This window comes from Tachyglossus aculeatus, chromosome 5 (genome assembly GCF_015852505.1).
Source record: "Tachyglossus aculeatus isolate mTacAcu1 chromosome 5, mTacAcu1.pri, whole genome shotgun sequence".
Classification (NCBI taxonomy): domain Eukaryota; kingdom Metazoa; phylum Chordata; class Mammalia; order Monotremata; family Tachyglossidae; genus Tachyglossus; species Tachyglossus aculeatus.
Window position 1 is genome coordinate 68,117,335 of NC_052070.1, and position 26,500 is coordinate 68,143,834.

At 39.0% G+C, this 26,500-nt stretch overlaps 1 protein-coding gene across 5 annotated transcripts in view; it reads right to left on the reverse strand.

The window, feature by feature from the left end:
* Positions 1-26,500, reverse strand: part of VPS13C (vacuolar protein sorting 13 homolog C) — a 192,363-nt gene that overhangs the window by 39,378 nt on the left and 126,485 nt on the right. For all 5 annotated transcript variants that reach the window (XM_038746191.1, XM_038746188.1, XM_038746189.1 and 2 more), the window contains 20 exons: positions 25,220-25,375; positions 21,538-21,802; positions 20,845-21,005; positions 20,257-20,378; positions 18,951-19,245; positions 17,527-17,943; positions 16,450-16,554; positions 15,358-15,522; positions 13,632-13,760; positions 12,264-12,397; positions 11,738-11,864; positions 9,889-10,124; positions 8,169-8,310; positions 7,681-7,821; positions 6,611-6,692; positions 6,436-6,505; positions 4,591-4,702; positions 4,351-4,464; positions 2,810-2,949; positions 1,881-1,962 (listed from right to left, as the gene is read on the reverse strand). In XM_038746191.1, coding sequence (XP_038602119.1) covers positions 1,881-1,962; positions 2,810-2,949; positions 4,351-4,464; positions 4,591-4,702; positions 6,436-6,505; positions 6,611-6,692; positions 7,681-7,821; positions 8,169-8,310; positions 9,889-10,124; positions 11,738-11,864; positions 12,264-12,397; positions 13,632-13,760; positions 15,358-15,522; positions 16,450-16,554; positions 17,527-17,943; positions 18,951-19,245; positions 20,257-20,378; positions 20,845-21,005; positions 21,538-21,802; positions 25,220-25,375 — 3,195 coding nt within the window. The remainder of the gene's footprint in view (positions 1-1,880; positions 1,963-2,809; positions 2,950-4,350; positions 4,465-4,590; positions 4,703-6,435; positions 6,506-6,610; positions 6,693-7,680; positions 7,822-8,168; positions 8,311-9,888; positions 10,125-11,737; positions 11,865-12,263; positions 12,398-13,631; positions 13,761-15,357; positions 15,523-16,449; positions 16,555-17,526; positions 17,944-18,950; positions 19,246-20,256; positions 20,379-20,844; positions 21,006-21,537; positions 21,803-25,219; positions 25,376-26,500) is intronic.

The window sequence follows — 26,500 nt, forward strand, 5'->3', positions numbered from 1 at the left end:
ATGTTTAAGTTGGAACCTAGCACTTATTTCAGTGCATTTGCCTTGGCAAATACTCAACTTTTAGTTTCAGCACTTATGCAGAAGAAAATCCAAAGGACAGAACATTTAATGAGAAGCAGCATGGCTCATTGGAAGGAGCACGGGCTTTGGAGTCAAGAGGTCATGGGTTCAAACCCCGGCTCCGCCACTTGTCAGCTGTGTGACTTTGGGCAAGTCACTTAACTTCTCTGTGCCTCAGTTACCTCATCTGTAAAATGGGGATTAAGACTGTGAGCACCCCACCGAGGGACAACCTGATCACCTTGTAACCTCCCCAGTGCTTAGAATAGTGCTTTGCACATAGTAAGTGCTTAATAAATGCCATTATTATTATTATTTCCTCCAAGAGGCCTTCCCAGACTAAACCCTTTACTTCCCCTAGCTGCCCTCACTTGTGCAATGATTAAGAACTTGGCTATGTAATAATAATAATTATAATAATAATAATAATAATAATGGCATTTGTTAAGCGCTTACTATGTGCAGAGCACTGTTCCAAGTGCTGGGGAGGATACAAGGTGATCAGGTTGTCCCACGTGGGGCTCACAGTCTTAATCCCCATTTTACAGATGAGGGAACTGAGGCCCAGAGAAGTTAAGTAGGTGTACCCCTTAAGCACTTTGATAGTCAAGCCAACCCCACAATACTTACATAAATATTTTCATACTCTACCTACTTTCCCTATCCATAATCTACGATAATGTCTGTTTCCCCCTGTAGACTGTAAACCCCTTGTGGACAGAGATTGCCTCTCTCAACTTAGACAGGCCTTACAGAGAACCAATCTGCCGAAGAAGCAGCCTGCGCAGTCACTCACTTGAAGCGCAACTTCCACACGTGTGTGCCTCTCAGATGATAATGATGATGATAATAATAATAGTAATAATGATGGTATTTGTTAAGTGCTTACTATGTGCCAAGCACTGTTCTAAGCACTGGGGTGAATACAGGGTTATCAGGTTGTCCCACGTGGGGCTCACTGTCTTAATCCCATTTTTGCAGATGAGGTAACTGAGGCCCAGAGAAGTGACTTGTCCAAAGTCACACAGCAGACAAGTGGTGGAGCCAGGATTGGAAGCCACCACGTCGACTCCCAAGCCCGTGTTCTTTCTACTAATCCCCACTAGATGATATGCAATATGTCTCAGCGAGTTTGGAAAAGCAGCGTAAAGAAAACTGAAAGAAACCTGGGCTGGTTGCCCCTTCCCCTAGTTCAATTCCCAAAATAAGTTAATCAATCAATCCATCATATTTATGTATTTTGATCAATTATATTGAATCATATCAACTGTTGGCAGGGTTGGTCATTAACACTGGCAGTGAAAAGCTGAGTCCCAACTGCTTTTGGTCTCTGCCCATGAGTGTGGGGAAAGAGAGGACAGCATGCTCCTAATTGCAAGTAAACCAGTTACCCTGCCCCTGCACGCTGATTGACAACTACCCATTTTATCCCCTCGCTTCAAAAGGCTAACAGATTTTGTGTTTTAGACAAAAAGCTATCTACTAACAGATTTTAGACAGGAAGGTGAGCCACACACACTCTTGAGGGCATAAATTTCTCCCAGGTTATGTCAGGCGCATTTAAATATTACAAAAACCTAATAAATAGTACTGTTTAAGCCTGAAAGACGATGTAGCTTTCAATGATACCCTGTTTTCACAGAGCAGCTTAGGCCTCTGTGAAAATGAATCCTAAAGTAGGGCATAGAGAAAAAAAGAGTTGCTAGGCTCTTCTTCTGTGTTAGGGAAATGGCATTTCTCATGGTTTTATTTCAAAATAAGGAGGAACTTTACCACATTACCCAGAGAATTGATTTCTATTTTCTTTGGCTGTATCTCACCTGTTCACTGTAATGCCTAACAACACTCCACATGAGCTGATCTCTCTTGTAAAACTGATACTGAATCTCAAAATAAGCAAGTCTGAAAAGAAGAAAAAAATTAAACAGGATTAGTTTTAGTATTCAAACAGCGCATTTATGTAATTTCTACAAATTTTGGATGAAGGCTCCAATGGCTAGCTACTTGCTAAAATAGCTACTCTAGAAATTCAGTATGAAGACATAAAGCTAGTCATCCATATGTCTACATACTGAATTTCTAAAGTAGCTATTTTAGTAAACTTTAACACTTATTCTAAGCTTCCAGTAACTTTTCATCCTAAGGCATAAATAGTTTGATAATTAACATTTAAATAAATTTAATTCAGAAATTTGGAAAATTATATTAATAAATGCCTGACTTAGAATATCAATCTAACACTATATTCTATTAAGTTTCTATAGACATAAACCATGTACTTGTTGTGTCAAGAATTTACCAGGACAGGATGCTATTTCATATTTGTTTACGAAACATATGTGCGCATGTGAAAATATACAGACATAAAATATATGATTCATATATTTTTTAAGATAGTTTACATGAGGTTCAGTATTAACATTCACATTTAAACAAGACAAAATGTTCTAATTTCTGCTCACTTCTAAATGTAATTCTGTTTTCTAAACAGCCTGCAATCCAACAACCAGAATGAATTAAGTTCTAAAAATAACCATTATGCAGCCTAGAACAAAATAATAGATAAAAACATTATAATAGCATTTTTTCAAATGCTACCAGTTTAAATCAAATTCAAATACTTACATTCTCATGTACAATCAAAAGGAATTAAGACTAAGAATATTATTAGTCTTTAACCCCAGGTGACTAGAACCTACAACAATTAAAAAACAAGGCTTTGTGAAATGCAGTCTTCAGGGTTACTTACTTAAAAATCAGGTCATCCACATCAGTGAGAGTAGCTCCAATGCTCTTCAACAACAGGTTGACAGAGTGGATAGCAATCATTTCTTGTTTTTCCTTGTCAGATTCTTCCCCTCCAGATCCCAGGGAGAGACTCAAATGCAACTGAAAAACAAATGTTTGTAAGGATGAACCTGTAATCTAGACTTTCTGAGTCTACACGTGGAGAGGTTTTGACTACATAACCTTCTTTTGTTTGGTTTTTTAAGTCTCGGATAATTTTTGCAATACAGTACCAAAGACAACTTTAATTATTAAAAATAGATTTTTACTGATCTAAAACTTTTTCTAGTCAGTGCTCAATAAATACAATTAATTGATTTAAGTAAAGCAATACTAATAATGGGAGTTTAGGTTTATTGGTTGATACATCACACATGTTTGCTAAGCACTCCCTTGGTCATTTTAAGTCAGATGGAAAAAACAAAAGGAAAAAAAGCAATGGGAATATGAAATACTAGTTAGGAAAGTGAAAAGCATTCTATTTTCCCCTGGGATTTTATTACCTTTTGGAGGGAAAATATACAACATACAACAGTATTATATCTAACATGTCCCAGTGAGGAAAAGATGGATTTTAATTTTCAGTTCAGACAGTGATTATTGCTAAACTTGAAAAGGACACTATATGATATGCATCCAAGCTTGAAAGACTTTTTCCATGTAATTTTTATACTGGTTGTCAAAAGCATAACGCATAATTCCATTTAAAAGACAAACAATTGTAAGTTCTGGTGCTTATCATTAACAAGCAAAGAGTATGACAATTTGTAAAATTAAGCAAGCAAATTCACACACAAAATTCTAAGTGGCATTGCAAACTTGTCTGCTATGTGACCTTGGGCAAGTCGCTCAATGTCTCTGTGCCTCAGTTCCCTCGGATGTAAAATGGGGATCAATACTGTGAGCCCCACATGGGCCAAGGACTGCGTCCTACCTGATTTGCTTATATCTTCCCCAGTACAGTGCGTAGAACTGTGCTTGGCACATAATAAGCCTTATAATGATGGCATTTATTAAGCGCTTACTATGTGCAAAGCACTGTTCTAAGCGCTGGGGAAGTTACAAGGTGATCAGGTTGTCCCATGGGGGGCTCAGTCTTCATCCCCATTTTACACATGAGGTAACTGAGGCACAGAGAAGTTAAGTGACTTGCCCAAAGTCACACAGCTGACAATTGGCGGAGCCAGGATTTGAACCCATGACCTCTGACTCCAAAGCCTGTGCTCTTTCCACTGAGCCACGCTGCTTCTCCTCTTCCCCAGTACAGAACTGTGCTTGGCACATTATAAGCGCTTAGCAAACACTATCATTACAGGGCCTGCCATATAATAAGCACTTAACAAATGCCATAAAAATGGTATGAATTAAAATTTACAATACCAATACTTGAATACTCTCACCTTAAATCTTATTTTTCTACATATTACAAAATTAGCACTTTTGCTTTCTAAAAATTTTATTGAGATTTTTCTTGCTCCCCAACCATCACCTGTAGCACCTTACCTTAACTGGTGAAATATGGAAGTGCTCAAAGAAACTGAGACTTGAAATGTCAGTCAGAGAAGTTTCCATCAGTTCAGTATTAAGTGCATCGATATCTTGTTGGATTAACTTGGTCTATCAGAAGCAAATATCATAAATTGCTATTGTAAGTTTTTGAAAGATACCAATCTGGTGGCGTTAAAATCTTTAGAAATAGTCTAACAAAATAATGACATTTTCTTTTTGGAAAATCCCAATTACCCTTTTTCTTTCAGCTTCTGGGTCCACTGCTGGTGTAAATAGTCCAGTAATTGCTCCTAGGAATCCTTGATCAACTTTCAGTGCCATCTCCTGGATAAGAACCATGAAATATCTAGGAAAAGGCAGGAGAGCAGGGGCGATGAAGTCAAAGGGGAAGAAAAATGAAACGGGGAGGATAAAGAAGATTATCATCTAACGGATTTTTCCCCATATACTCAGCAGTACTGCTGAATGGGCCTTATAGTTGCCACTCAACTGCACAGCTTTTTATCACTTAATGTGCTTTTAAAAAATGTTATCAGGACCCATTTATTCTGCGATTTGAGGGCATTACCCTTTCTTCTAGCTAGGTCTGTACTATCCAACATTCCAGATTTTTCCCTTTCTACACCAGCATCATCCATAAATATATTTGAACTCTCCTTAAGCTAACAAACATCCTTATATTTTCCCTCCTTCATGGACACAACTATACATAGACTTGCACCTCCTACGATTGCCGATGGCAATGCTCTGCACATGGTAAGCATTCAATAAATATGACTGAGTGAAGATATTTCGCTTTAGCTCTAACGTCCGATACTTTGGCAAGAAATGATTTAGCCTCAGGCAGAACCTACACAAGGCAAATATTGGTGCTAAATATCAGTTAATCCCCAAGTATACTATAAAGTTAAATGCAGAATAATTCTTAAATTAGGGTACAATGATCAAAATATCTATAGTACATAATATACAATATATGCATGTGCATGTATGATATGAAATATTTTACAATTGAAGTAATCCAATGGGACAATGCAATAAAAATGAACATTAGAACTACAATTTGAAAATCATATTGAAAAAGGAAGTATGATGCTACAATTTCCTACGTGCAACTAAAATGAGATTTTGTTACACATCTCATACAAATACTAAATATCTCATTCAAAAACCAAACCAAATTAGTTGATAATTGTCCAGTTCTACAAATCATTTTTTTTGTCTCTCAAAATTACTCCTTCGATAAGACAATGATTTCCAATTAACCTAAGTAAAACAAATATCCTGAGGGAAATATTGTCAAATAAAGCATTTTTTTAATTGGGGTAGAATGAAGTCATGGTCTTTTTATGTGAAAATGTCAAAATTTGAGACTTGGATTCCCTGTAATAGTCTGAATAGCAAGAGCATCCCCGTTGTTGGATAGGGACCGTCTCTGTATGTTGCCAACTTGTACTTCCCAAGCGCTTAGTACAGTGCTCTGCACACAGTAAGTGCTCAATAAATACGATTGAATGAATGAATGAAAATGGAACATACTATATGTGTTTTTAGTAAATGCTGGGCTGCACATGGCATATTTAACACAAAGTACATCATACAACATTAATGAACCCCAAATAGCCTTGTTGCATCTATTCATTCTAAACCCTCCTTGATTTCTAAACATAAGGAGAGTTAGGGGTTTTTTTGGTTTGTCTTTTTTAAGAGAAGCACTACAACATTGTATTTTGTCCAGCATACAGAATCTGGAAGGAGGGGAGAGTAGAAATATTTTTCTGTTAAAAGAACAAATCTCAAACTTCCATACTGCTCAAAAGCTTTTTATTGTGTCAAAGGAAAATGACAATAATTACTCCTAAACAATTGCCCCCACCACTTCTCCACTTGAAGGATAGTAAGAAAAGGAAGTGGAAAGAGGAAAATAGAAATGACTTTAAAAGAAGCAAGGAGTGAAGAGAGGAATAATTTTGCTAAATAATCTAGTACTAAAGATATTGTAGCTTCTAAATGAAGCTGACTTTGATAGGTCAAAAACAGTGATACCATTGGTGATTTGAACTTAATGCCCTTACTTACTTGAATTGCAGTACTTTACTATATTCATTAAATCTTGTGATTACGCTAACATCAATGAATGGCTTAGGCTCTAGGAGAAAAAGAAAATTACTTGTTTTTATACTGCATTTTCAAACAATACTTAAAACATTTAACAACAAGTATGTAGATAAACTAACATTGAAAAATGCTTTACCTGAATCCAGTGCAATAGACTTTGGAGGGGCTACTGGATGAAATACAACAGGAAACATTGAACCAGGCAACTGATTATCAACCTGAAAATATGTGAAAAGGAAAAGAAAACAGAGCAAGCTTCAAAAGAAGAAATGGCAAAAAATTCTTCTCAGGGATTTCAAATCATAACATAATGTCTTGTAGAGAGCCCTTATTTAATCAAAACTAATATTTCAGGCATCCAGCTGTGGATAAGACCCTGTACAACAGGGCGGGATCCTTGAGTTTCTGGATAACAGTCATGAATATATACAGTGATATATCAACAATCATGTAACTGCACAAACATTAAATAAATACCTGAAGTGCCAGTACCAATGTTTTTTTTTTATACAGTGGACAGTACATATGAGACTGGATGAAGGAAAAAGTTTTCAAAGCCTGTATTCAAAAGGACACAGTGAGGGACAGGACTTGTCTCTTGATGACCGTGGTAAATAAACTTAATTTTAAAAAGCGCTCTCATGTTTATGACCATACCAGTTGCTCATTTGTGAACTACTGCAGCTGTACAATTCCACATTTCACCCTAAAAACTACCTGTGGTGCAATGTACCCTGATACTTTGTAAGGCACACGGTGCAATTGAAAAAAAATATATTTACCACATCTCATATCACCTCCCCTGCAAATACTGACCACTGTAGGCAGAAGCCTACATTGCCCTTTGGGAAATCCACAATTACTTCAGTCTGATATCAAAAATGTCCAGAAATATTTTAGAAGGAGAAAATTACCCTACTTAGAGATGTAAAATTCAGCTCTGACAATCCCTTACAAATCATCGTACCTTCAGCCTATAAAATATTCTCTAAGGAAATCAAAATGGAAATCCCCAAGGAGCTGCCGGATTTTTCAGTGATTTTCTTAAAACAAACATCTAGATTTAAATCATTTTTAAATAGAAAAAAATAAATTTAGAAAGAGGAAAGTATTTGAGCAACGACACCAATTTCATTTTCTAGAGGATAAATCTTAATTGACAAAACTTTCTCCAGGGCACTATAGATTTCCAAGTAAGACCATTACCTGAAGCCAATACAACTGGGCCCTTAAACTTCTTTGGTGAGGAGATTGTTTGAATTCAATCTGAATCCCCGATAAAAAGTCTCGCTTGATAGTGCATCGTTCAGGGAGGCGCACTTCCATTGGCACTTTACTGAAATTCACCTAAAAAGAAGAAAGAAATTAACATTGATTTAAAATGTTAATACGTGAAGATGTCTGAAATCTGCAACTACTACTAAATTGCTTTTTCATCATCTTTATTATTCAGTGTTTCTTTTTAATGATCTTCAAATCAGCAAGAAAGCATAGAGGTATCTGTTTCAAAGCATAGGCATTAGCTGTTCTATTTGATAGTGTTTTCCCTGAAAACTTTCTAAGAATATATTTTATCAAATTTTCTCCTAATGCTGACAAAATGCTGTTTACTAGGATTATATCAAGCTAGTACAGATTCCTACATAATATTTTGCTTTGGCATCTAATATTTTCATGATAAACTATAACCATACCTCAAAATTGCCACCTAGTTTAATCCAATCATGATCATGGGATGCAAGGAATTTTTGATATGCATGTTCCAAAAGCAGGATCTGCTTTTGATTAAATGGCTTCCACTTCTGCTTTGATTTCCTCTCCCAAACAACACCGGAACTAGAACAATTGATGAAAAAGCTCTTTTCAGTATTCTTTCTACAAATTATTTCACACAAGTTCTGTTAGTTTGTAGAACATTCAGATGCACTGATTTGAGGTTTCAATCGTGTTCCAAGATTAACATTCAAGCTTTCAATAAACTAGGTACTCTGAATTACCAGTGTAAGAAAAAAGAAGCTCATCTTACTGCTCAGAATAGCCTATCCACCTATAAGAACAACAGTTTTCCGTATTTTCCCATATATAATTTTTTTCACATCTGACTCATATTTTCAATACCATATCTATTTTTCTATAAAAGCAATTATGTACATATGTTTGTGAATAAGTTTAAAGAAAGAATGAAAAAATAAGAACATGAGCTCTTCTTCAGGTCCAAAGACAGCCACACTAATTAAGTTTTTATCAGTAGGTATGAGTGTGGCAGATAAAACCAGTGAGTGAAAAAATACCTTTTTGGGACATTTGTTTTTACACTACATTTTGTTTCATGAGTCATGGTCTTGTACACACCGGCACTATTAGGCAACACATTCTGAGACCAGTAAAGATCTCATAGTTGAAATGAAGTCGGTAAAGTTAAATAAAAGAGTGCAATGGGAAAAAAGCATTTTTTGAGAAGCAGGGTGGCTTAGTGGAAAGAGCACGGGCTTGGGAGACAGAGGTTGTGGGCTTTAATCCCAGCTCCGCCACTTATCAGCTGTGTGACTTTGGGCAAGTCACTTAACTGTGCCTCAGTTATCTCTTCTGTACAATGGGAATTAGGACACCTCATCCCACCATGTGGGACAACCTGATTACCTTGCATCTGCCCCAGCACTTAGAACAGTGCTGGTCATATAGAAAGCACTTAACAAGCATTATTATTATTATTATTATTATTATTATTATTATTATTATTATTATTATTACCTGAACAAGAGTCTACAAAAAGAGTGGAGATATGAGACCATATAGGGTAAACCACTAGAGCGTAGAACAGTGCTTGGCACATAGTAAGTGCTTAACAAATGCTATTATTGTTATTATTATTAACATTATTATTTCCAGGGAAATGGCAATCTTATATGAGCTATAATTTCCTCAAAGACAGAACTCAAATCTTTTACTACATTTTCTCTGCATCCTACTCTGCCTTCAGTAAGTATGCATCTACTTTTTATGCTGATCAGAGGATACAGAATTTGCATTTTTGAGGGGCAGTAATACCCCAGCACCACAATACTTAAGCACATATCCTTACATTCTACTCTTTGGCCTATCCACAATTTTAATGTCTGTCTCCTCCTGTAGACTGTAAGCTCCTTGTGAACAGGGACTGTCGTAGTGTATGTCCCAAGCACTTAGCACAGTGCTCTGCACACAGTAAATGCTTAAATATCATTGACTGATAGATATTTCCAGTTTTCATGGGGTGACTAGAGGCTTCTTTTTAATTAACTGTGTACAAGATTCTCAGAGAAAGTGGATTTAAAAATAAAACTTCAAGTAAATGCCCAATACATATTACTTTCAACAAAATTATGTAGTACAACACATTTCAAAATATATAAGTGCTATTTTCTATTTCAGTACCTAGTTATCCCTATGTAAGCTATTTCCTGCTTATTTGCATTGTTGACCAAAGAAAGTCCAAGACTATGAAGCGATATATTTATCTCTTGTTCAGCCTGTTCCATCTCTTCTGCTTGACGGGCTTTGGAAACCAAGGCAACATCATCTGTGAAAAGAAGCACTCTCTGGCGTCCATCCAGGAAAGATACCCAGTGGATCTGAATATTTGCATTGTATGGAAACTGTCCACATTCATCCTGGTTAAACAGAGGGAAAAGCAGTTCATTAAAAACTACTTGCATTTAATTGTTGTTACTGATGCACTAAGGATGACTTAGTAGATTACAAAGTGTAAACATGAATAGCTTCCCTTAAATTTTTGCTACATTTTAAAATCTATCTACATATTACATTTACAAAGTAAGGCCCAAAATTTGAAGACTTTCCCAACAAAATAATTGGCCTGATTTATTAAGGAAGAATTCATAACGGAAGGATCAATTAATCATACTTGGTACAGAGCACTGTACTAAACCCTTGGCAGAGTAATGTAACAGAGTTAGTAAATAAGAAATAAAGGCAATACAATTTTAACTATCAATTTTGACACAGTCCACATGACAGTAAGGATGTTACATTAACATAAGTGATCTTTTCTCTTGATAGAAAACAATCGACTTAAAAATTGAGCTCATTCACGTCAAGTAGCCTTCTCTCAGAGGTCAAGGTAACCAGCGGAACTAGTTAGTTAGTGGTTACTGGTTAGTTTGTAGACCGCTCACTATCGGCAGAGGACGTGCCTACCGAATCCATTATACTCTCCCAAACTCTTAGTACAGTGCTCGGTACACAGTAAGAATTCAATAAATACGATCGATTGACTGGACACTCTGTCTTGTGCTTTCTATCCCCAACACTACTATTCCTCTTTCTCAGCCACATCTACTCAACCCAATCATTGTGCCAACCACTGCTGCCATTGATTTACTAACTTCAGGGTGGGCAGCGTTCTAGGGAAAATAGATCAATCAGTCAATCAGTCAATCAATCAACTGCCATCCAGTTACAGACCATTTCCAGAATGTGGAACCAAACACGTGGGCAACTGGGGTTGTCAATACACAAATTTTGACCTCCCTCTATTTGTTCTCTGCCATGCAAACAAGGTAAGTGATTTAAAATGAAAATATCCATTTCCCCCAGGCAGGACAGAAACACATTTGTGCAAGCACTAAAAACAAAGCTGGTTTTAGTTCAAGGACACCTTATCCTGAAGGATGAAAAATATATTAATATAAAAAATAAAATGAGAGGAAGGAATAGGATAAAGCACCTGATAAAACACTACAGTTTGAAATGCACTGACCCAGACTAAGAGGAATGCTTTACACTAAAATTCTGTTTTCTGGTGGAGGCAGCTCCACATACTCAAAGTCACTCGATTATGAAAACTATAGTTTTGCTAGAAAAGAGCTGCAAAAAACCAATAACACAAACTGTCATCAACAAAACATACCCAAATAGTCACATCATAGTAATTTTCACTCAATTTAAAATTCTGTCACTCACTGAACTTTGAGCACTCCAACAATATTCTTTACATGGATATGTAAAGGACTGTGGTCCTAGGAAGATTCTTAAAGGTTTTACTTAAATTTGAAAAAACAAATGTGCCTTTTTTCACTACAGAATATGAATTTATTTTAGAACCTCTGTCAAGAAGGAAAATAAGTTTAGTTTAGTCCCAATTAATATATCTTACTATTCATTAAAACGAGATCACCAATAACCTGAAATGGTCATTTAGTTTGTTTGTTTCCCTCCTGAACTGCCAAGCAGGATATTCTACATGCATTTCTTTAAAGCTTACCTTCAAGAGATCATGTTCTCCCACATTTTCAGCATATCTCCATCTTAATTTCCTGGTGCCAGTAGGATCTGCCCAGGCAAATAGCCGCACCTCCTTTGGTTTTAATTCCATCTCCCCATCTAATCCACTATGGTTCAGAGTAGAGTAAAAACAACCCCAAGTCAAAAGATGAAAAAACTAATACAGGCTAAAACCTTTCAATGATAGGCAACCGAATAATTTAATGGCTTAAAACAGTATCTACTACATCTGGATATAAATACATAAATTTAGATAATGTACAATCAGTGCTGCCAAACATCCCTATTGGATCTTACACACCCCTGAGGAACCGGAACCAGGTAATTCCCACCTTTGTACATTCTCCTAGTGCTTAGTACAGTGCTCTGCACACAGTCAACACTTAATAAATACTATGACTCCTACATAGATTAATTTCTCAAAAGGCAGCTGAATAGGTCCCAGTTCCTAAATCATGATACAAATAAAGTTATTGTACAGAGACTAGAATCCTCTTTCATCTTACCTCTGTTTGTATTTAAGGACATCCCATTGTGTGTGGTTAATGAGGAGGGCAGGAGCAGCTCCTTCATGGTAGTCAGAGAAGGTGATGACTGTGGAATGCTCGGCAGTGTTTACATCGACCAAGATTGCCCCATTCTGTTGTGGAAGAAAAACAATGATGATGTTGAGGTGTTGATTTTTTTTTTTAACCTATATTTCAATTTAAAAAGAAGACCAGTTATTTAGATTGAATTGGTCTGCTAACTGTTGTATTGTATTCTCCAAAGTGCTTAGTAGAGTGTTCTGCACATAAGTGCTCAATAAATAATAATGATGATGATTATGGTATTTGTTAAGTGCTTACTATGTGCCAAGCACTGTTCTAAGGGCTGAGGTACATACAGGGCAATCAGGTTGTACACAATCCCTGTCCCGCATGGAGCTTAAATTCTTAATCCTTATTTTACCGATGAGGTAACTGAGGCAAAGAGAAGTTAAACGACTTGCCCAAGGTTACAAGGCAGACATGTTGCTGAACTGGGATTAGAACCCATGTCCTCGGACTCCCAAGCCTGTGCTCTTGCCACTAAGCCACGATGAGTGAATGTCAAGAGGTGGCACTGAATGCTAGGCCATAGCTGCTATCACTTTTCAAATGGCAGTTTCCTTCCTTTTTTAGGCTTAAATGAAAACTTCATGTACTCTAACTCAGACTGTGAGCTCCATGTGGGAGAGGGAATACTATCTGATCTGATTATCTTTTATCTCACCAGTGGTTAGCACAGTGCTTGGATGTTAAGTGTTTAACAGCAAAAAAACCACCAGCCTGATCTTTCAAATTCCTACTGCGTCACAGTTTGTATGCTACAAATAACTCTAGATGAGAAGTCAGGATACAACCATTTTTGACATTTGAATGGGTTGAAACCTTTTACCTAATCTCAGGTTTTTCATATATAACAGTAAAAGAAAATATTTCAATAGAATCACAGATATCTGTTCCTCTATACCTCTAGTTAAATGAATACGAATTTAAGAAGCCAAAGCACACTCTGTCAATTTAAGGCAGGCAAGATTAACATCCATCTTTAATTTACTTTACACTCCCCACGGAAGCACCAATTGATAGCAGAACCTCCACATCAAAAAACGCTCACTGCAAATACAAAACATTCAGCAATAACAGTTAAAGTCCTCATCTGAGGTCTGTTAAATTCTTTAGAAAACAATATACAGATCTGAGAAAAGAGCTACTTTCTCACTTGATTTTCTGACAAAGCCTCAAATCCAAGAGCTCCGATATCTAAAAAAAATTCCCTGGATTTTCTTATTGTTTGCTCCTTTAAACTGAAATAGGGAAGCTTAGGAAGTTAAAAGAAGAAGGTCTTACCAGTTCCTCCAAGCTCAACAAAGTGCCATTATCTTGTCTGTTATAGAAGAATGGTTTGGAAGAGCCTTCATAGCCCACTACACGCACACATAGTTTTCCAGACAAATTTTCAGGCCAAAACGGAAGACACTAAAAAAATTTACCAAACGATCATTAATCGGTTGTTCAAATAGAGCAAGATCATTTGCCATATGTGGCCAAACTTACGTGGCCAAACTTCACGGCCACAGCTAAAACATAATATGAATAGCCACTAACTAAAACATCATATGGCCTAAAGCTGTAAATTTCAAAAATTGTCTTTGATCACAACAAAGCAGGAAGCATTCTTGGGGAAAGACATAGTGGATGGAGGGAGGTCAAGCGGGAGGAGAGTGGCAGCAAGGTGCTTTCCCCCACCCCACGTCTTTGTGAGCATCTTCCATTACCACAGTGGCGAAGGTTGAAGCAACAACTCAGTGCTACTGGGGCAAAATGAAATAATAAAGCAGATTTTACCTAGCTTTCGAACACAATCCCCCAAGAAAAGCTGTATAAAGCTCCCGAGCAGTAATTTGGCCACCCCCGTAAATGCTAATCCTTAATACTCTGTTTACATTCTACTTGGAATAGAATGCGTAAAGCTGCAAAAGCAAGGTTCTGATTGTTTTTTAACATCCATGAGTCAGATTATGATTATTTCTCATGTAACTGCTTGTTTCTAAAAATCCAGCCTACTCCAATTTTTAAATTACTGAAAGACATTCAGATGAAAGTCTGTTAAGTAATGTGGCTTCTATACACACCTCATTTCAATTTGGGGGATTTTTAAAGGGTTTATGCCTTAGCCAAAATATCCAGGTTGGAATGCTTCTTTTAAAAATTTACTTTTATTAATTTAGTTTCACTGTTCTTTCATTAAAATGTAGAACAAATAATATAGTCTTATGAAACATCCTTGAAGAAATTTGGAATATCTGCTAAACCCTACTTTTGCACTAAAAAAAAGTATACTATTCCCACACCTGAATTATAATGGATAAACTGAGCCCCTTAAAATTTTTACACTAATACAAACAAGTAGAAACCTCACTTTTCTGGCTTTCTTGGCTTTTTTTGTTGAAAGTAGAGAACATACAGTGCTCTGCACACAGTAAGCACTCAATAAATACGAATGAATATTAGTAGTAGAATGTCAAGTACAACAAGCTTTGGCCACACATAAAGCTACCAAAATAGTTTTGTTATAAATTATGTTTATAACATACTACAATAGCTGATCATAATAATAATAGTAACAATAATTCTGGTATTTTAAGTGCTTACTATTCACCAAGCATTGTTCTAAGCACAGTAGATACACGCAATCAGGTTGTCCCACATGGGGCTAACAGTCTTAATCCCCATTTTAAAGATGAGGTAACTGAGGCACAGAGAAATTAAGTGCTTTGCCCAATGTCACACAGCAGACAAATGGCAGAGCTGTAATTAGAACCCAAGTCCCCTGACTGCCAAGCCCGTGCTCTTTCCTCTAAGCTGCATTGCTTAGTGGAAACAGCAATGATTATTGTTAGTTTCAACTAATCCTCAGTTGCTTATCTGGTTATATTTTGTAATAGAAAAATATTTCTAAGACAGTAACAGAGCTCATATGGTAATCAGCGGTGACAGCTTCATCAGACAGGGCAAAGAAATAACTTTGTATATTTTCATGAATATTATCAGAAGCAACTATGTATGTACTTACCTCAGAAGATGCAATATAGTGCCACTTATTAGTTGGCAATGAGCCATCTATTGAAATTTCTCCAACTTCCAATTCAAGTGAAGACTTGTTGGCAATGGTGCAGAATGGAGTCAGAGTCACTATCCTAGTAAGGTTAAAACTGCTCATTTTGATGTTAACACCAATCTGTGAAAAAGAAGCTTGGTCAATACTGGCATTTTTCAATAAAGTATCTGGCTTTAGTAGAATAAAAATCTTTAAGTCCATTCAAATAGAAGTATCAATCAATCAATCAATCGTATTTATTGAGTGCTTATTGTGTGCACAGCACTGTACTAAGCGCTTGGGAAGTACAAGTTGGCAACATATAGAGACAGTACCTACCCAACAGTGGGCTCACAGTCTAGAAGGATCAACATACATGCTACAATCATAAATACTGCTTAACTCTCTGGCAACCATAAGAACTATTTGACACCGTGACAACTCATGTAAGTTGTCATTACACAAAAAAAGCTCAATAACATAAGAAATACTAATTGATGACCCTAACAGTGTCTTATGCAGTTTTAAGAAATATATGTGAAAATAAGTGTTTAATTACATGAAACACACCCACCAGGATGTTACTTGAAGAAATTCACTGTCCCGTAACTCTCCATTTCCAAAATATAGACTCTAAATTTTATAGTAGGGCAATTATTTATGACAATAATCTATATATCAAGTAGGTACTACAGTTGCTAGTTTCTCACGGACTGCTATCTAATTTTGGGTATAGCAATCTATCAATTTCAACTGTATAAATTTAATTTTAATAATTTTTTAAGAAAAAAGTCACCTCAATTTAAGATGTCTGGGACAAACAAAAAATCCGAGAGTCAACCCATTTAGACATTCCAACTCAAAAAGATGAGTGCTGCATCAATCATTGTAAGTTGCTAAATTTAAGCTTTGCTTGTAAAGTGCCTGAAGGGAATTCCAAATTCCCAGCCTCTCTTGGTAAAGTGCCCTATTTCTGGTTTAAGGGAATTCAGATTTGGAACTATCTGAGAGAATGCAATGAAGGTACATCAGGAGGTAAATGATTAATAAGTAGAAAATTAACCTTACCAGATATTCCATATTTTTGGTAGGGCATTTCACACAACCATAACTTCCAACTGTATCCAAAGAAAAGCTATTAGACCAGTCACTAGTTGAAATTTTTAACTGCACCTGGAGAGAGGGCACAATTTGTATTATTGGAAATTTATCTGCATTATATCATTAGCAATTTTTGAAATGCTTTCTTTAAAAATAGTATTTGTTAAGCACTTAATATGTGTCAAACACTGTTCTAAACACTAGTGTAGGTTCAGGTTAATTACAATGGACACAGTCCGTGTCCCGCCTAGGGTTCACAGTTTAAGTAGGAAGGAGAATAGGTACTTAATCCTCATTTTTCAGTTCAGGTAACTGCAGCACAGAGAAGTTAAGTGATTTGCCCAAGGTCACCAGCATGAAATTGGTAGAGCCAGTAACAGTACCCAAGTCCTCTAATTCCCAGGTCTTTGATCATTCCACTAGACAACAATGCCTTTTGGGGTTTTTTTTAATGATATTTGTTAAGCACTTACTGTGTGCCATGCACTGTACAAAGCACTGGGTAGATCCAAGATAATCAGGTTGGATACAGTCCCTGTCCCACATTGGGCTCACAGTCTTAATCCTCATTTGACAGATGGGATAACTGAGACAGAGAAATGAAGGGATTTGCCCAAGGCCAGAGAGCAGACGGGTGGCAGAGCCGAGATTAGAATCCAGGTCCTTCTGACTCCCAGTCACATTTGCTATCTACTAGGCCACACTGCTGTTATATTCTCTCATATTGTACTCTCCCAAGCCCTTAGAACAGTGCTGTGCACATAGTAAGTGCTCAGTAAATGCCACTGATAAATATATTTCTTCAAATATGCACTCACACAACCGTTTCTGATAGTAGGATTTTTAAGTACAGTAGCCTTTTCCGAGGAAGCAGACAGCTCCTACCCTTTCACCACCTTCCACTCTCCACAACCACCCCTTACACAAGGCTCCTACAGTGAAAGCTAGCAGGGATAGATTAATAAATTTCTCCTAAGACTCTCTGTTAAAACAAGTTTCAATTTAAATGTCTTTATTTCTAAATACACACACGCACGTATGCACCTTATTTTTGCTGAAAATGTTCTTTTTCTTGAAAGAGAACAAAATAATATCCCTGAAGTCTGCTGGGTGCTTCATATGAATATCCTCTGCCCGGTACTGGAGAATGCGAGAAGTCTTATTGATTAACCAGTAGGGACAGAACACAGAGAGGATTGTGCGGCTGCTGGTTCTCCTAACATGTATTGATATGTCAACCGTCATCGGTTCTGTGGAATCTGATGTAAAGCACACGAGGAAGAACTCTGGTAGCTCATTATGAATCTGAAAATGCCCATTCCAGTTTCGGCCTTGGTATTTCATCAGCACTAACTCCATTATTCTCCCGCTCCTTGGTGAATGAACAGCACTTCCACTGATTTGTGAATGAAGTACATCAGCTGCACTGCCTTCTGCCAGCTCGTGGGTTTCTGCCGTTCCCTAAAACAGAAAAAAGATGAATGAACTATAAGATAAACGTAACTGTTGATGTATCAGTTCAGCATTAGCTCAATGGATCCCCTTTCTCCTTAACACTTAAGAACCAGAGCCACCACCTAGATCATATTATAGGACAGACTCTCCTAGTAGCAATTGTCGCTTTACCTGTGGGAAGAAATTAAATTACTTTTAGTAGTCTAGGTTTGAGAATAAAATGCTAGAGCAATAGATGTCTGGCTCCTGATAGCTTTTGAATGCCATTTCTAATGACCTCAGGCTTCCTAGTAACTAGCCCCAGAGTCTAGCAACTGCCTCGATAAGAAAAAGAATGATGATGATAATACTTTTTCTGAAAGCAGGCATATGGCTGGATAGTGGAAAAAGTTTGTGGCTGAATCGTCACTGAGGGAGAAAAAACAAACTCCACAAATAATCGGAAAAAAGTTGCGTGGGCACAAGTTCATAGTCACCTAAACTGACTAAATTTCAGTCAGTCAAGTAGTGCCATTCTATGTTTCTTTAAAAAAAACTGGTAAGAATTAACAGGACTGTGATTTACGAAAGTGAAATAAGGACATAATTATTCACTTATATTCTGCAATGGTCAGATATCTAGTAGAGAATGATTTCCAGTTCAGACACTGCATTTCAAAAAAGATGTGTAGAAACAGAAGAGGAATCAAAATGTTTAAAGGAGTGGAAAATGGATTTTATACGAGGAAAAGTGAACCGAATTGGGACTGTTACACCTGTAGAAGAGGAGACTAAAGATTTACTTAATATCTGTAAATTTCAAAGGATTTGTATGGGAGGATGCCAACTCAAAACACTTCTCCCTCAAAGGCCTTCTAATTTCAGTAGTGTACCACACCAACATACACAATTTATGCCTGCTTCAAATAATGTGTCATATACCAATCCCACTCAAAACCATCCACTTGAATCCATGCCACACAAAACTGGAGCACAACATTAAACAGTAGCACACGGTTACACACGGTTCGTACCTCGAGTAGATATCTCAAAGAATATGGGAGAAAATTTCGCACAGTGAGCGATGGATGAAGATGAATAATGTAAGCTGGATCCCATTCTTCCCCATGAGTGGAAATAAAATTTAATTCATCAGGAACAGCAATTGTGTTCACTATGAGTGGTAAGAAGTTGATTTCAACTGAGTGGCATTGCAATATGCACCTCACTTCACTGCTCCTGTGAATCTCCTCCTTCCAGGAAATATAAGTAGAGGATTCTTTAAACTGGCCCGCTAAGATTCCAGCTGGCTGAACATACAATTGACCCCTAAAGAACACAGATCAAAAATTCTTCAAGTCATCAAGAGCAAGAAACAAACTTTCAAAAAATAAGACGACTTTCAACTCTATATTCAGTACACTAAAAACAGTATGCATTAGAAACACAGAGTTGCAAAGAGGCCCCAAATATGGAGGGTGAAAGCGTTACTATAGTGGAGAATTTAGTTCGTTTTATTTGGAAATCCAGAATTTTTAATCGTCATAAGGATGAAGTAGACACATATCTATTAACTTTTAAATCCCCTCAAGTTCCATGTGAAAATTTGAACAATGGTAAAATACTGAGTAATTCTTCAAGACAAAAGTTTTCTGGAGCCTGGAGAGTTAATGAAGAAAGAAAAAAAGAAATTTATAGCAGCAAAGCATTATGAGTGAGAATCAATGGATCAATCGTATTTATCGAGCGCTTACTGCTTGGAGACCACTGTACAGTGAGCCAAACAAACACAGGAAAAGAACACGAGGAGTTAAAAAATTTACAATAACTGCTTTAACCGCTGCTTGTGTGGAATGGATATTCTGGGGGTTCTTTCATGGTATTTGTTAAGTGCTTATTGTGTGCAGACACGGTACTAAGCACTGTGGTAGACACAGGCTAATCAGGATGGAGACAGTCCATGTCCTACATAGTGCTCACAGTCAATCTTCATTTTACAGATTAGGAAACAGACACAGACAAGTTTTAAGTGGCTTGCTCAGGCTCTCATAGCAGACCATAAAGCTCACTGTGGGAAGAGAACATGCCTACCAATCTTCTTATTTTGTTATACTGTACTCTCCCAAATGCTTAACACCGTGTTCTGCATACATTATATTCTCAATAAATACAAAATACAATAAAAGGTGGCGGAGCGGGAATTAGAACCCATGTCCTCTGATGTTCTCTTTCCAATATACCATGATTTCCATACTTCCATGATGAAGTTCCAAGAACTTCAGTTTGGTAATTAGTCTTTCAGCAATGAACTAAAAAAATGCAAAATATAAACGTGCACACCTGTATGAGTCTAAAGGAACATGGAATTCCTCTTCAGGTTTGACTATTCCAATGGGTTCCAGGAGTTTAACACTTCTGACAGATTTATAGATGGTGAATGGGATAGAAAAATGGTTCTTAATCTGTGGGACAATAAGATTTCAATTTATTTCAACTAGCCGTTCAAAACCAAAGCCCTAGTCAACATAAAGACATATACTTTCAATTGGAAAACAAAAACGACTTGGAAGCTGGAATCAGGATCTCCATTCAACCTCCTGTGAATGTAGCATATTTGTGGAATTACCTTGCCCTGTGTTGACTCAAAGCATACACCTAACAAATTGTTTTTTTTTTCAACTGTAACTACTTTTCAGTATCCAGATGATCATGATGAAGGACTGAAATACAAGCAGCGAGAGGGAAATGTCTAGAAGATAACTGCCTGGCATGATATGGTGATCTCTTGAATGCACATGGTGCATTCTGAGATTATATGACCCACTGAACATCTACATCACTTCATCAAAAGTGCTCTAATTCGACATCTTAAAGAAATATTACTACACTGGCCAAGCGAACACATAACACTTCATTTTCAAATCTTACCTGCAGAGGAGAACGAACAGTAACAACTTTATTGCCTTCTGTTGCGTCGATCTGTATTATGACTGAATCGGAGTGATCAACGCAAGGATTCCGTACGTTGTATAATCGTCGCCCTGGTCTGGAAACAGGAATGTTTCCCACCTCTGTGTATCCCTGAGGTACTAATACATATAAATAAAGTGTGTGTGAATTAATTGTTCTTTCTTTGAAATGAAAAAATTCATTTCTATAAAAATGCATTCCCCATTGTAGGAGCATAGCATTTAAAGGCATAGTATATCCTAGTAGAGTAATTGGAAAAGTTATTTCCCTCAATTTGGGAGTGCCATACAATGTGACCTTGAATCTTCAAGCGCATTGTTTCAAATTCAAGGCAAGAATGATAAGCGCATAGTACAAGTTCGTCGCCATAAAGAGAATAATAAAAATCCAATTTAGCATTCATTCGTGAACCTTATATAACACCAAAGAACTTGTTTCACCTAAGCCAATTAAAATGACTGCAGGGTCTAAGGGGTCTTTCCCTCTCCAACAGAGCGGTAAGGCAGGAGAAAATTACAATTAAAGTGCTTAATTCAAGGAATTTCATGCACCCCATGCTACCCCCAAAAGTGAGGCTGAAAATTTTATTCCTATCATTTCTCTCAATACAGACACAAAAAAGGACTTTGAAACCCAATTGACATGTCTTACCTAAACTCAAAGAAAAGAATGAACTTTCCTGACGGCTCAATACGGACAGTTTCCCTCGATGCATAGGTTCCGAAATGGAGTAATCCAATGCCAACGTTTGACCAATGCCAACATCATAAATATCATCTTTCACAGTCGAACCGATTACTCGGAGACTTGAATTGGGCTGTACCTTAATGGGGACTCCAAGCGCATTTTTGACTGTAAAAGGAGCCCTGTCTTTAAAAGAATAGTCAAAAGTAGATGCCGTTCCCTCTGAAAATCCCTAAAACAAATGAGCGTAATTTTAGTAGTCATCGAAGTAGCAGCCACTGCAGAATTTACTGAATGACCACTTCAATCAATCAACCATATTTACTGAGTTCTTATTGTGTGCAGAACACTGTTCTAAACGCTTGGGAGAGTACAGTATAACAGAGTTGGGCAGGTTTCCAGGCCACAAGGAGCTTACAGTCTAGAGGTGGAGAAAGACATTAATATAAATCATTAAATTATGGATAATAATAATAATGGCATTTGTTAAGCGCTTACTAGGTGCCAAGCACTGTTCTACGCACTAGGGTAGATACAAGGTAATCAGGTTATCCCACATGGGGCTCACAGTCTTAATCCCCATTTTACAGATGAGGTAATAGGCACAGAGAAGTTAAGTGACTTGCCCAAAGTCACACAGCTGTCAAGTGGCAGAGGCGTGATTGGAACCCATGACCTCTGACTCCCAAGCCCGGGCTCTTTCCATTAAGCCACGCTGCTTCACATATGTACGTAAGTGCCACAGGGCTGAGGGCGAGGTGAATAAAGGGTACAAATCCAAATGAATGAGCGATACAGAAGCCTCCCTTATTGACACCCATGCCCATCACCCCCGCCAGCTCTTCCGTACATTCAACTCCCTTCTCAGGCCCCCGGTTCCTCCCCCTCCTCCTTCCCTCACCCCCAACGATCTGGCCTCCTACTTCATTAACAAAATTAAATCCATCAGGTCCGACCTCCCCAAAGTCTCTTCCCCCCTTTCTCCAACCCCCCGGCTCTCAACATTCTCTGCTACTCTCCCATCCTTCCCAGTGGTATCCTCAGAGGAACTCTCCTCCCTCCTCTCAAGTGCTACTCCGGCCACCTGTGCTTCTGACCCCATTCCCTCTCATCTTATGAAATCTCTCGCTCCATCCCTTCTCCCCTCCTTAACTTCCATCTTCAACCGCTCACTCTCCACTGGTTCCTTCCCCTCTGCCTTCAAACATGCCCATGTCTCTCCCATCCTAAAAAAACCCTCTCTTGACCCCACCTCACCTTCTAGTTATCGTCCCATATCCCTCCTACCATTCCTTTCCAAACTCCTTGAACGAGTTGTCTACACGCGCTGCCTAGAATTCCTCAACAACAACTCTCTCCTCGACCCCCTCCAGTCTGGCTTCCGTCCCCTTCATTCCACGGAAACTGCGCTCTCAAAGGTCACCAATGACCTCCTGCTTGCCAAATCCAACGGCTCATACTCTGTCCTAATCCTCCTCGACCTCTCAGCTGCCTTTGACACTGTGGACCACCCCCTTCTCCTCAACACGTTATCTGACCTTGGCTTCACAGACTCCGTCCTCTCCTGGTTCTCCTCTTATCTCTCCGGTCGTTCTTTCTCAGTCTCTTTTGCAGGCTCCTCCTCCCCCTCCCATCCTCTTACTGTGGGAGTTCCCCAAGGTTCAGTGCTTGGTCCCCTTCTGTTCTCAATCTACACTCACTCCCTTGGTGACCTCATTCGCTCCCACGGCTTCAACTATCACCTCTACGCTGATGACACCCAGATCTACATCTCTGCCCCTGCTCTCTCCCCCTCCCTCCAGGCTCGCATCTCCTCCTGCCTTCAGGACATCTCCATCTGGATGTCCGCCCGCCACCTAAAGCTCAACATGTCGAAGACTGAGCTCCTTGTCTTCCCTCCCAAACCTTGTCCTCTCCCTGACTTTCCCATCTCTGTTGACGGCACTACCATCCTTCCCGTCTCACAAGCCCGCAACCTTGGTGTCATCCTCGACTCCGCTCTCTCATTCACCCCTCACATCCAAGCCGTCACCAAAACCTGCCGGTCTCAGCTCCGCAACATTGCCAAGATCCGCCCTTTCCTCTCCATCCAAACCGCTACCCTGCTAATTCAAGCTCTCATCCTATCCCGTCTGGACTACTGCACTAGCCTTCTCTCTGATCTCCCATCCTCGTGTCTCTCTCCACTTCAATCCATACTTCATGCTGCTGCCCGGATTATCTTTGTCCAGAAACGCTCTGGACATATCACTCCCCTCCTCAAAAACCTCCAATGGCTACCGATCAATCTGCGCATCAGGCAGAAACTCCTCACCCTGGGCTTCAAGGCTCTCCATCACCTCGCCCCCTCCTACCTCACCTCCCTTCTCTCCTTCTACTGCCCAGCCCGCACCCTCCGCTCCTCCACCACTAATCTCCTCACTGTACCTCGCTCTCGCCTGTCCCGCCATCGACCCCCGGCCCACGTCATCCCCCGGGCCTGGAATGCCCTCCCTCTGCCCATCCGCCAAGCTAGCTCTCTTCCTCCCTTCAAGGCCCTGCTGAGAGCTCACCTCCTCCAGGAGGCCTTCCCAGATTGAGCCCCTTCTTTCCTCTCCCCCTCGTCCCCCTCTCCATCCCCCCGCCTTACCGCCTTCCCCTCCCCACAGCACCTGTATATATGTATATATGGTTGTACATATTTATTACTCTGTTTATTTATTTATTTATTTATTTTACTTGTACATTTCTATCCTACTTATTTTATTTTGTTGGTATGTTTGGTTCTGTTCTCTGTCTCCCCCTTTTAGACTGTGAGCCCACTATCGGGTAGGGACTGTCTCTATGTGATGCCAATTTGTACTTCCCAAGCGCTTAGTACAGTGCTCTGCACATAGTAAGCGCTCAATAAATACGATTGATTGATTGATTGATTGATTGAGAAGGACTAGGAGGGATGAGGGCTTAGTTCGGGAAGGCCTCTTGGAGGAGATGAGATTTTAAAAAGGCTTTGAAGGTGGGGAGAGTGGTGTTCTGCTGGATACGGATGAGTGTGTGTTCCAGGCAGAGGCAAGACATGGGCAAGGGGTCAGCGGCGAGATAGACGTGACTGTGGTACAATGGGTAGGTTGGTGCTAGAGGAGTCAAGGGAGAGTACTGGGTTGTAGGAAGAAATCAGGATGGTAAAATAAGAGGGGGGCAAGGTGACTGAGTGCTTCAAAGCCGATAGTAAGGACGACTTTGTGCAATCCACTTAACTTTTTGCAATCCACTAAACTAGGTGCTTGTGAAGTACAGAATGATAACATAATAATAATAATAATGATGGTATTTGTTAAGTGCTTACTATGTGCCAAGCACTATTCTAAGCAGTGGGGTGGATACGGGGTAATCAGGTAGTCCTACATGGGGCTCACAGTCTTAATCCAAACTTTACAGATGAAGCAACTGAGGCACAGAGAAGTTAAGTGACTGGCCCAAAGCCACACAGCTGATAAGTGGCAGAGCCCGGACTAGATAACATAACATGCTGCTGGTCCGCAGTGAGTAGTATTCGTAAAATCTGTAACATTCTCGCAAATAAATATTTAGATTTGTCCAAAGTTAAAGAAAACTTTTGTCTAAGTCACACTTCCCAGGTTCACAATTAAGCAAGAGTAACTAAATATACCTTTGCTAAGTTATTGAAAACAGAAAGGCAGCACTTGGATATTGTTATATTCATTGTATCCTTTGAAGAAATACGAATTGCAGTTTGTGGCTCAGGGAGGAGAATAAAATCATCCCCTGGTATCAGACCTTTGTCCTGGACTGGGTTAGTCTTCACCTAAAAGGGGAAAAAAAAAAAAATCAGGAGTTGTCATTGGAAACTTCCTCAATTAAGAACATTATGCTCAGCTTAATTTTCATTGACTTTATGTTTATCCGTCACTTCCATTCAAAGCACTGATGTTGTTTTGAAGATTTCACTCCTACTGGGCTGGACACAGATATTCACAATAGGTAGACAATGAAAACTTTACACTACATCACACAATTGAAGAAATTTGGATTCAAAAACTGTAAATCTAACAGTCTCAGTCTCATTTTAGGATTGAGAGGATCGCTGACTTACATACCACGTACAACCATTACATCAGGCCTCACCCTGGAGTGTTTCATGAATATATATGTGAAAAAGATTGTCCTTATTCGATGAAGACTTCAGGGACATCATGACTGAAACGGCCAATGAGGAAGGTGGGACTGCTCCCCTGCCACACTGTGCCTACCCCCACTCTGGACTGTGAGCCTGTTGAGGGCAGGGATTGCCTCTCTTTATTGCTGTACTGTACTTTCCAAGCGCTTAATACAGTGCTCTGCACACAGTAGGTGCTCAATCAATATGACTGACTGAATGAATGAATAAAAACCCAAAGGCTGACCCTTGTTCTCCTCTCGGTTGTTGCCTGTGGCTCTTGCAATCAGGTAAAGGGTGACTCTACTAGAGCCAAAGCCCTGTAATGCTCATGAAACCAGGAGGAAGCTCCCTGCTCCATGCTGGCCTGAGTTCTTTCAGCTGGGAACCAGCATGGCCTGAGGCACTGACTCGCTGCATTCTTAAATTATCTCCTCTGGCCTGCTTGTTTTCCGTTTCCTGATTTCAGTTTTCCACTCATCAGCTAAATAAAATAATGATGGTATTTGTTAAGTGCTTACTACGTGCCAAGCACTGTCCTAAGTGCTTGGGGTAGATACAAGGTACTTAGTTTGCCCCACGTGGGGCTCACAGTCTTAATCGCCATTTGACAGAGGAGGTACCTGAGGCCCAGAGAAGTTAAGTGACTTGCTCAAGGTCGCACAGCCGGCGTGTGGCGGAACTGGGATTAGAACCCATGTCCTCTCACTCCCAAGCCCGGGCTCCTGGGCTTCTGAGGGATGTTATCTAAACAAGGCTGCCCTGAGCAGGTGA